We start from the raw sequence: 11,714 nt of genomic DNA on the forward strand, positions 1-11,714 counted from the left end.
TTAGATTTAAGCTCTTTCTAGATTTGCATTTGTAAGGATTTTAAAGATTGTTTTAGTTAAGGATGTATTGCTTTGATCATAATCACGGCAATGACTCATCTTTTGATACAAAACTGCAGGTTTATTTGTATTTATTTAAATAACATTGTTACTACCACTAGTTACCTTCCAGTTAACTATATGTATATGTAGTTGTGACAAAAATATCACTGTATTCTTTTTGTAATGTCACATTTAGTTTATAAAAGTAGTTAAAAACTATAAATGTACCTAAAAAGTGGATGATACAGTAAAATTTACAACACAAATGTATAGAAATAAAACCTGTACAGAAATATTTTACATTCACATTATTCAGTGTTCTTATCAGACAAGAAAATGAATTGCAAGTTGTTTTCCCATTTCATTTTTACAGAAAAGCAGAGCATTTGAATGTTCTTTAATTCTAACAGTGAACATGATTTACTAAAATACTGTTCTCCAAAAGCTGCAGTATAGTAGGGTGAGCTCTCGAGTGCATTGGTCGCCTGTAGTTTAGTTTTCCAAATAATGTAAAACACAATTTAGAATCGTCAAGCAAAAAAGGTTGAGTCAGGTAAAGGCAGATGACTTAAAAGGTCGGGATCTTCTTCCAGAATAATGGAGATGAACATTTTTTTTACAGTGTCACTACCATTACGCACTATGCTACAGATCTTCCTCATGTTGGCTTCACTGGTTGAAGTCGGAAGAGTGATTTCAGTATAGAATTCTTCATGAATGATTTGCTTGTGACGCAGTTTGTCTGCGATGGCGTGCACATTCTTAATGCTTTTAATAAGGTCACACCAATTTCTATCAAAAAACTGAACTTTATCAAAGTTGACAGCTACTTGTGGTGTCTTATGCTTTTGTCCAGTTTGAAACAAATTAGATTCAGAAGTAACCATGAATCCAAACAAAGCTTTGCACATTTTTGCGGTCCAGACTGATTTCTGATCATCCACTCGGCTGAGAGTCATATTGATGTCATCGACCACTGAAAGATTGACCTCAAAAAAGTTTGGCTTGATGTCTCCTTTTAGCTTGATCTTTTTGGGTTGGACAAAAGCACCAGGAACCTCAAGACTGTGTTGTTTATTCATCTGTAATGGGGTTTCAGGTCTTGGAAGATCGATTTGATGGCTCAATTTTTTCTCTTTTTTAATTTTTTCTTCAAAAACTGAATCTATTGGGAAAAAATACACATGGAGGATGATGGGGTCTTTGTGTGTCATGAAGATCAGTAGATCACAGTGCACTTTCACTGCTATCCCTAGTTTCATAAGCACTGTTTTAGCAGAAAAATATGGTTGGAGTATTTTGGCATGAAAACGAGTCAACTCCACTGATTCCAAGGATATTCCCTCTTCTTCAACACTGAGGACCTTCATATCATCTTTAAGAGAGGGGTCTGACTCTGCTAAACAGGCGTAATGAGGCAGATGGGCCTCCTTCAGTTTCCCTGAGATCACTGTCACATCAATCACAGGTCCAATTCTCTCACACTGAAGTCTCTCCAGCTCTGCTCTGAGGAAACGTCCATCCACTGCACGGTACTGGAGAGTGACGTCACCAGCACAGACCCATCGCATTCTGGTCCTGCTGCACTCGAATCGACCCGCCGGAGTGCTGATCCTGAACTCTGACCCTCCTTCATCTGATTCTGTACAGACTGACGGCTCCACCTGAACCCACTGATCAGAATCACCAATGTGAACACAAGACTGACACACTGGGAGCGGGTGAAGATTCAGTCCAGATGGTTCAGAGATGTTCAGCCTAGAGAACAGAGATGATAAAGATAAATGAGATGATAAATGTATGAAAGAGAAACATATACAGTGATAAGATGATCTCACTTTTCCAGCTACATATTAAAGTTTTCATTTTATTACACTTTATCTACTTGCATCTGTAGATTTCAATAACAATAACAAAATGAGGCAGAAATCTCCACTTCATTAGCACGTACATACACCAAACTTCAGTTTTTTCCCTGTCTGTATTCTGAAGATTTTAACAGAGGGGTTTGTTAATATAGCATTAGCCTGATTTATAATATTTTATTCCTTTTTCTGACAGTTGACAGTATTTTCTGATTTATGGAGTGATAAAAAGAAATGCCTAAAATCCCCTCTTAAAAAAATCTATAACTCTTAATGTCAAAAAAAAAAAAAAAAAATCTGAAACAGGCTTTGTCCATTTTTCCGATTTCTGTTCTACAAATGTAATGCCTTATTTGCATATTTAAAGATAATTTAGAAAACAATTGTCTTAACGCATTAATGTGATTAATCAGTTAAAGAAAGTATGGTGATAATCTATTAAAATGTTTACCTGAAGTGAATACCTTACATATTTGGTGCATGTTTAGCCTAAAACAAAAGAACATAAAATTATCTTACTCTTCCAGCTTTTCCAAAACCTTTGGTTTGAAGTGAATCTTCACTTTCTCGTTACAGCTGTGGCTCCAGTCCTGTTCTTTGCACTGGTCAGTGGGTTTACTGCACTTCCTCCTTGAGAAAAAAGGAGAAAAATAAATAAATAAAGGCACCAGAGATACTAAGAGAAGGCCATACTGTCACCCTTCATGATGTGAAAAGCAAACCATGTTATTGTTATGATGATTGTATTTCAAAACCACAAAATTGCAGAGCAGTAGCTCAACTAATAAATATCTGGTGGTGTGTGAAATATTTCATTAAAACATTAGGAAAATTCTGGATTAATTTAACAACTAATTTAAAAAACAAACAATATTTAATAAACATTTCTGAAGTTTTGTAGATTTTATGTTCCATATTTTCTATCCATGCTGTGCAAGAAAATCATTTGTTTTGTGGTCTTAACCTAGTTAAAAAAAACAAGCTTCTTAATGTATCTTTAGACAGGTCAGTTTGCACAGCTATTGAGCACACAAACCCTTCAATGATCACAGTGCAGTGTGGATCTGTCAGTGATTTCTTCAGTAACACGAGTCCCTCCTCCAAAAGCAATCCAGTGACACCGACACTACAATATTGAAGTTACACAAACATCATCAGTATTCACAATAATGTACTATAAAAATGTGTTTTTTACAATGACAACACTAACAGCAATTCATTGAGTTCTTTACAATTTAGTTAGTGAAAGTTCTAACACAAAGGACTTGTTTTGAAGAAAATAGTTGATCGCAATAATCACAAATGGGGACTGGAGCTTCGGTCTTAATAATTATGAAAAAGTCCTAGTGATCTGAATGCTTGATTTCAGGAAGAGATTAAACCTGAAGCCTTTATTCATTTAAAGGGGTCATATGATGCTATTTTAAAGATCATTATTTGGTGTAACAGAATATGTTGACATGCTTTAATGTTCAAAAAACACATTATTTTTCAAATACTGTACATTATTGTAGGTCCTCTATGCCCTGCCTCTCGCAAACTCGTCGTTTTCAACGTCCATAAAATGCATTGCTGTTCTGTTGTAAGTGATCTTAATGATTCCTAATTGCATCTACTTCCGGAAGGCCTAATAAAGTGCTTTTGCTTTCGCACTGAATCCCACAGCGTCTCCCTGACATGGCTGCTGTTCCTGAAACCACGCCGCCTTTCTTTGCGTGCACATTTGGGCGGCATTATGCTAATATTTCCACAGTGACGTAGAAATGTGGGGGCGTGTTAGAATGAGCCGTTTTAGGTAGGCGTGGTTGACTCTTAACTTTTATAAAGAATATCTCTTTGGATTTGAGACTTTAGTCTTTGTAACTTTACAGATCTTTATGCACCAAGAGCTTGTAACACTCCAAAGAGAAAGGAAAACTTGAAATCGCATCATATGACCCCTTTAAACATTTGGTCTAGCTCTCCTTGGCACATACATGACAGTTTGTTATTTGTTTGTTTTGTTCAGATGCCTTTGGTTTGACCCAATGTGTGACTAAAGTGTCCAAAAACTTTATTTGGCCACTGTTCCTTGACAGGAATCAATTACATGAATTAAGGCAAATCCTCTCACCTGAGCTGCTGTAGACTTGTGCAGGTCTGGACGAGGGAAATGATCCCAGAAGCCCAGCTCTCATTCAGACTGACCAAATCCAGATGCAGTGTCTTCAAACCCACAGAGTGAAATGAAGACAGCAGCAAACTGACATGCTCATCAAGAGCTGAAGAGCTGCAGAAATATATTTTACCACAAAAATATATGAATAACAGCAAATCTACTGATAAGATAAATAGAGTAATGGCAAAATTGACGTTTTTCTTACTCTTCTGCTACTTTTCCTGCCTTGCCGAGTCTCTGTAAGAAGAGTGTCCAGTCAGTGCTGATTATCTCTGATTGTGGACATGTAAGACTGATGTTTAAGACTGCTGGAAATGACGGATTCTTCTCTGAGGAGCTCAAAGACAACCTGAAACAGACAGATACACAGATGTACATTTGATAACAGCACCATACTGCAGTGTTCCAAAACATACATCATTTTTATAAGACTATACAGGTGCATCTCAATAAATTAGAATGTCGTGGAAAAGTTCATTTATTTCAGTAATTCAACTCAAATTGTGAAACTCTCTTGAAAAGGAAGAGTGTATGTGCAATAGTTTCTTACAAGACAACTCCATGAGTGACTGACAGGTCAAGTGACCATCTGGGACTCTCAGCACTGTATTTATCTTCTTGAGCGCTGCATGTCAGAAGGACAGATAACTTATCAAAACAATTAATAAATTATTAAAACAATTAATAAATTATTATTTTCAAGTCAATAGTTTGATATTTTTATATGGCTGCATAGGAAGTATGATGCAGTTTGTTTGAATTACTTCAGCCTGCTCAAGACTTTTGATTCATCAAGACCCTGGATCAAATCTCCAGCTTCTGACAGGTGCTCCACTGACAACCTTGAGTCAAAAACAAAAATAATTTATAAAGCGAATGTTTTATTTAATATTTTATTATATTTAACTAACTGATTGATGAACTTTACACTGTTATTAGTCTGAACTAAATCGACACTGAACTGACTTGAGCTAAATAATGTCAATTATTTTCTTTTAGAGGCGCATTACAGCAGAATCTGAACCGTCTCCATAGTTGATTCTTGATATTTTCCTGTTAATCACTGTAAAGATGCTTTCACACAGTTTGTATTACATAAAGAACTACAGATTTGAAAGTGAAATTGACATGACCTGAAGCCAAGTATTGTGTTCCATACTTGGAATTTGTGCTCTGTCCTTAACCCATCCCAAATGCACACAGACTGCAGTGAGTAGTGAACACATACACCGACACCCGGAGCAGAGGGCAGCCATGTGATGTGGCGCCCGGGGAGCAGTTGGAGGTTCGGTGCCTTGCTCAAGGGTCTCACCTCAGTCGTGGCATTGAGGGTCGAAGAGAGCACTGGTCATTAACTCCCCCCACCTACAATCCCTGCCGGGCCTAAGACTCGAACCCGTGACCTTTGGGTTACAAGTCCGACTCTCTAACACAGAGTGCTGGCTGAAGAATCTTGAGTTTCTCAGCTGTTAAATCACAGTACATGAGGTTCAGGTCTCTGATGTGTGGACAGCACTGAAGACAGTACAGCAGCACCCAACAGTCTGTGCTCCTCAGGGAAATGTTAGACAGATCCATCAAGTTTTGTGTAATCAGAGCTTCACTGACAAATCTCTCATCTTGGAGCTCATACAGACAGTGCAGATCAAATAACAGGTTATATTCATTAAATGTTGTCCTTCTAATAACACTTCTATACAGTTCTTGCTTCAGATGTATGGTGTGAGGAACAGTCCACTTGATCTTTTCAAAGAGTGAGCTGCTCACCTCCTCATTTGAGAGACCACAGAGAAACAGGATAATGGGATGGATGGGATTTGATCTTTCTGGTGATGGCCTGTAGATTTTTTCTCCCAAATCCACCCTGTAAAGCAGCTTTCTTATTTTCAACCAGGAATCTTCCTCATCCATTAAAACATAAGAAAGAGCAGTGAAGAACTCCTGAAAGCTTAAATGCATAAACCTAAACACAGGCACCTGTCTGCTATTTCTTTTCAAACTATCTTTATACAAGAACACACTAGTAGCTGGATCTAAACCAGTCTTGGTTACACACTTTTCATCAAGAAAGACCTGCTGCTTCTTCATCCCTTCCTCTGCCAGCATAACCAGACTCTTCAGCGTGGAAAGGACAGACTGACTGTGACCATGATGCTCTAGTAGAGTGGACACAAAGAGCACATATATGGAGGTGGTTGACTTTAGTTCTCTCATCACACGATCGTCATCGGTTAAGTGTTTCTTCAGACAAAAACAGACCATCCAACACAGCAAAGGCACAGAGCAGGCAGTCAGAAGGCTTTCATTCGCTTTTAGACTCTCATATGTTTTGCTGAAGAGTTGCTCATCCTGAAAGAACTTCTGGAAGTACTCCTGCACCCCTCTCTCAGAGAAGCCCATAATCTCAGTGAAACGCAGAGGTCCCTTGAGGAGATTAATTTCTGTATCTGCAGCTGATCTGGTGATAACCAGCAGGAAAGACTCAGGCAGAATCAGTCCATTCAGCAGACTCCTAAGAGTGTCCATTGGTAGGGCTTTCTGCGATGGATTAGTGGGTGATGATATCTGAATATGTGAATTAAAAGAGAACTCATCTATTCCATCAATTAGGATGAGGACTTTCTCTGGTGTTAGCTCTAGTATCTGTGAGATCTGATCTGATGTTAAGTTGCAACTCCAGCTCAAGAGTTCAAACAAGTTCATCTCCTCAGAAATACACTTCAGCTCTTCACACTTCAACAGAAAAACTACATCAAAGTTTTCAGAGTAAAGTTCTCCAGAAGCCCAGTCCAACATGATCTTCTGTAACATGAAGGATTTCCCTCTTCCAGAATCTCCACTGAGAATCACAGTTTTCGGTGTGTTTCCATCACTGTCGGGACTGAACAGCTGGTCTATTCTGATGCTGTGATTCTTGTCATTTGATAACAGTTGAGATGATGGTTTTGTTTTTTGTCCAAAATGATGCACAAACCTCACCAATTTACGATAGTATTTCTCATCTTGTTTTTTGCTCTTCTGAATGATGACTGGTTCAGTATAACGGGTGGTCAGTTCCACACGTTCAACAGATGGAAGATTACACTCGATCACAAACTTGCATTTATCAATGACTGATGCTTTATACTTAAGAATCATCTCACTCCAACCTACAGAAAAACACAAATGTTGGCATTAATGGTTTTAAAAATTATTGCCCACAAAATTCAATGGCTAAATGGCTAAAAAATCAAGGTGCAGTCACATTAGCAAAATTTCACTGGCAGCAAAGGTCCATTGTTTATTGTCAATAGCATAGTGATGTATAAAGCACAGCTCTAACAGAAGTCACTTTCAAAACAAGCTTTCTTTTGTTCTTTAGTGTGGAGAATCCATGTGACCAACTTGAAAATGAGCGAAATCGGCATGGAGAACTTTTTCGCCCTTACGCTAAAATCCTGATCACACAGTCTCCATCACCCCCACAACTTACAAGATCAAACTTAAATATATGAAAATACAACACTGTCATTTTGTGTGCACAGTCTCAACCAGGTTTTTTCACAAACTACGAAAACGTTCATGGCCTCTGCTGTCTGCTTAAATATGATTCCTAAAAGGAATGTCCCAAAATAGTAGCCTCTTTTGGGAAAAAAACAACAACAACACTAGAAATGTATACCCTGAAGGCTCAGAGATCCTTCTAAAGTCTTGTTATTTTTGGAGAACAATTTTGAGTGTTGTTACTTATTGTTTGGCTTTCCTGTGTTGTGCCCAATGCTGACCCTATGCTAACTGCTACCTGATTAGTCCACTGATAAATGGTCCCATTGATACTTTTGCTCTTTTCTGCTGCCTGTTATAGCAGCTTACTCTTTCTGGCTGCTTGGTTAATCCCCAATAAAAGTCTCTGCTCATGAATCGAGATCGCTCTGCCTCATTCCCTTTATTACAGAAATCCCTCAGTATGACCAATGCAGTCATGCTCCACAAAGTATGAGTGCAAGAAAGTAGTCTATTATATCACCCATGCATTGCCCATATTACAAAAAAGCTAAGCCTGAGATTAATTTGATAACAAAATGTAATGCAGGGTGATTATCTAGAAACTGGCAAATTCAAAAATAAAGGTCAAAGCCACAAAGAGCTCTGGAAATACTCAAACCAGACAACACAAAGAAAATGTTGATCTCTTGAACTACAGGCTTGAAGAAGTATATTAAGTGACTTATACTGATAATAACAGGAAAAACTCACTTTTATGTCTGGTTGCTACTTTGGAATCATGAACAGGAGGCTTGTGTTTCCAGCTGAAATAACCTGTTAATCAAGAACAACAAAACAGGTCACATGAGACTACCCATACTGGTAGGTTCACGTTTATAAATGTGTTTAATTAACAGCAACTGTAGATTCTCTTACCCAGGTCTTTGAAGAGGTGTGGTTCATGATTTCTCAGAGCATAATAAAAGTCATTTTTCACTCCGTCTCCTCCAGAATTTAGTGCTTCAAACAGCATTCTCATTTTGCCCTGGCTGGTTTGTTCTGCTCTGATCTCTGAATATTTTTCATCACATAGCATACCCTTATTTTTTAGTTCATCTGTTATTGCCATCACTGAGGTAACTTTCTGAATAAGCGCAGCGTAGTTTCTATCCACAAACTGGGCCTCTGGGCATTAAAAAAAAGTATTATCATACATTGTAGCTTACGATGATTTGTATACATCGAAACAACGTATATTTAAAAAAAACATCGTTATGAAAAATAAATTGGTTAGTGGTTTAATTGTAACGTACACAGTAGAAATTTAGAGTTTCAAACTATTTAAGTTTGCCAATTATTTAGATCGCGCCGTTTCTCTCACTTACCAAAGCTGCTCATCATGTAGGATAACACAGACCTTGTTCCACGAATAAAAATGATATGCCTATCAGCCAGGTACTTACTTTTAACTTAAATCTAACGTGTCTAACACAAAAGCGCAAAATTCACTCTGTTTAACGGAAAGAGCTGCAGGATTTCCGCGGTTCCACCCATAGACTGTAGTGACCACCGTATTCTGTGACCCTAGTAGGCGCTGTTGTCAGTGTTTGGCTTGAACTCGAGCTTGCTGGGGACCCGCAGCACCAGCAGTTTCAGAACCGCAGCCACAGAACAAACAGTAATGTGTTTTTGCTATCATATGTTTAATAATTATCGTATATATTACGTTAAACATTTATCTGCTAAGCACTTAATGTGTGCTTGGCTTTATTATGTTATATTGAAGCTAATTTGTTGTCATACTTTATAGTATATAACTTGTTTCTGTGGATGTTTCGATTAATTTTCGGATGCATGTTGTAAATGGGCCTTGCGGTGAAGTTTTGAAGACGTTTATTATTCATAAAAATAAATAGTTTGCTTTACTATTTAGGGGAAGTCGTGGCCTAATGGTTAGAGAGTTAAAGGTTGCGGGTTCGAGTCTCGTACCGGCAGGGATTGTAGGTGGGGGGAGTGAATACTAATTCCTAGTATGGGTCACCATGTTTAAGCCAGCCAAACTGGTCAAATAAAAAATCATCTTTAAATCCACTTCAACAAGGCAGTTGTCTGTGGAGGTATGCATATCTTGAGTTGTTTGTTTAATATATGTACACACAATATATTATTGCATAATAGTTTACCTGTGTACTTATTTATTTATATTAGGCTATACTATAAATTTTTGCAACCAATTATTGGTGTGATTATTTAGTTGTTAAATAAGGAACAAGGAAGGTTTTTTTGTGCCATTTACAGGGAGAATATTCTTATTTTTTGTTGTTTTCCAGTACATCTTGTCTTGGGAGCACCCTTTGATTTTACATCTGTAAGTAGTTATCAGTTAAAGTAATTGACCTTTATGATGTTGTAGCAGTTGATATTTAAAGATTTCTCTATGTTTGTGTCTTCCAGTGTGACATTCCAATCATACGAAGATGGTGGACTCTTATTCTTCTGAAGAACTTTGGCGTTTTCTCTGAAAGGTACTGGACATTTCCTCCAGCCAACCATTACATTTGCACCCCCTTCTGACCAATTTGAAATTAACCAAGATACATGTATACAGTGCAGAAACCCTACAAGAGGCCCTTCCAAGTGGATAAGACTATTTTACTTATAAATCTGAAAAAGGACGTAACATCTCAATGCAATGCAATGCCTACCTGCAACAAAACTTCTATCAGCATGAAGGATTCAACATCTAATCTGAAAAAGCATCTTGAGGGAAGTTGTTCTTGATCTTTGAAAAATTTTCTCCAGTAACTCGTTTTTCTATTTTCTCATATTTTGAGTGTTGAATGGTTAGCCTATCATTACGTTTTTATATTTCTAAGAATTTAATTGAATGACAACGAATTCTCCTAGAATTCACACTTAGCATTCAGTTAACAGATCCATACGAATCATGCATGAAATAAAAGTCAAACGATAGCTTTGTGTGCTTTACAGATGGACTTGAAGTCTTTATTCATTCGAAATGTTCAAGAATAGATTATTTTTGGCGCGGTAATGCGAGTTCATGATCCGATTCGTGAACAGATGATTCTTTTGATTCAATCTTTTAAATGAATCATTTATTTTGTTTAACGAAACCAGTGTAAATGGTTCACATTAAACTGGATAGATCTGGGATGTGTTTCCCAAAAGCATCGTTAGCGAACTGTGGTTGTTAAAGGGGTCCTATTATGCTCTTTTACAAAGTCTTGATTTTGTTTTGGGGGTGTACTAGAACATGCTCTCATGCTTGGTGGTTCGAAAAACGCATTATTTTTCACATAATTTACATTATTAAAATACCTTTCTCCCCAGCCTGGCACAAACGGCTCGATTAGTTCTGGGTTTTAATGAAGGCCCGCCTTTCGAAAAAAACGAAATGTGTTGTGATTGGTTAGCTGTCCCAGCTGTGATTGGCGAACAGCTTAGACGGCGTTTCAGTACTGCTGTGAAATGGCTCCATTAAACCGACATCTGCTCAGGGGGCCAGTGGAAGAGCCTCTTTTCCTTATAATGGAGGAAGAGGACAAGGAAAAGGCCCTCAACAATCTCCTGGAACAGAAGTTTCCAGAGGGCCCTTCATATTTCATCTTGTGTTCAGGGGAGTTATTTTTGCAGGATTGTCATAACAAAATGGGCCTAAGAGTGAATTGTTCATTTGATACATTTTAATTTGAATTTATGCAAGATTGTATTGTCATGACAAAATGTGCCCAAAAGTGAATTTTTCATTTTTTTTAATTTTCATGCAGGATTGTCACGACAAAATGGGCTTAATAGTGAATTGTTCATTTTATAAACTTCAATTTAATTATTGTGTACATTTTGATTGTTACTTTTAAAATTATGCTGCTGTTTGTGTGTGTGTGTGTGTTTTTTTGAAATGTTTTAGTTTTCATATAGAAAAATGTATGATGCACGTGTTCTTGACTGGAGTAAACATTTATTTTGAATCTTGTGATTAAAGTATATTTCATATAAAATGCCCAGAAGTTTCAAACATTATTTTTAATATCACAAACAGGAAATAACTTGCATAATACAATGAAAAGTATAACTGTATAAAACTAAATTACACAAGATTAATGTTTTTTAAATGCTTAATATATCATTATAAAATGCATACATAAAGTATGAAGTATCGTGTG

General features: G+C 37.2%; 1 protein-coding gene and 1 long non-coding RNA gene across 2 annotated transcripts; one reads left to right on the top strand and one right to left on the bottom strand.

Moving 5' to 3' along the window:
• Positions 1-390: 390 nt before the first annotated feature.
• On the bottom strand, positions 391-9,152 carry LOC107730448 (NACHT, LRR and PYD domains-containing protein 1b allele 2-like). Its single transcript, XM_016541294.1, has 11 exons — positions 8,916-9,152; positions 8,467-8,715; positions 8,302-8,364; positions 5,480-7,214; positions 4,830-4,907; positions 4,616-4,690; positions 4,271-4,414; positions 4,021-4,176; positions 2,944-3,033; positions 2,427-2,537; positions 391-1,800 (listed from the first exon to the last, which is right to left on the bottom strand). Exons 1-11 carry the CDS (start codon positions 8,929-8,931, stop codon positions 573-575), a joined length of 3,945 nt encoding a protein of 1,314 aa, XP_016396780.1. The 5' UTR covers positions 8,932-9,152; the 3' UTR covers positions 391-572.
• Positions 9,153-9,607: 455 nt separating this feature from the next.
• Positions 9,608-10,010, top strand: LOC107730449 (uncharacterized). The gene is made up of 3 exons (XR_001638681.1): positions 9,608-9,647; positions 9,861-9,898; positions 9,985-10,010. It is a non-coding gene; the product is annotated as an uncharacterized LOC107730449 (long non-coding RNA).
• Positions 10,011-11,714: the final 1,704 nt, after the last annotated feature.

The sequence above is a fragment of the Sinocyclocheilus rhinocerous genome, unplaced genomic scaffold (assembly GCF_001515625.1).
Source record: "Sinocyclocheilus rhinocerous isolate Xijiao unplaced genomic scaffold, SAMN03320098_v1.1 scaffold1780, whole genome shotgun sequence".
NCBI lineage: Eukaryota > Metazoa > Chordata > Actinopteri > Cypriniformes > Cyprinidae > Sinocyclocheilus > Sinocyclocheilus rhinocerous.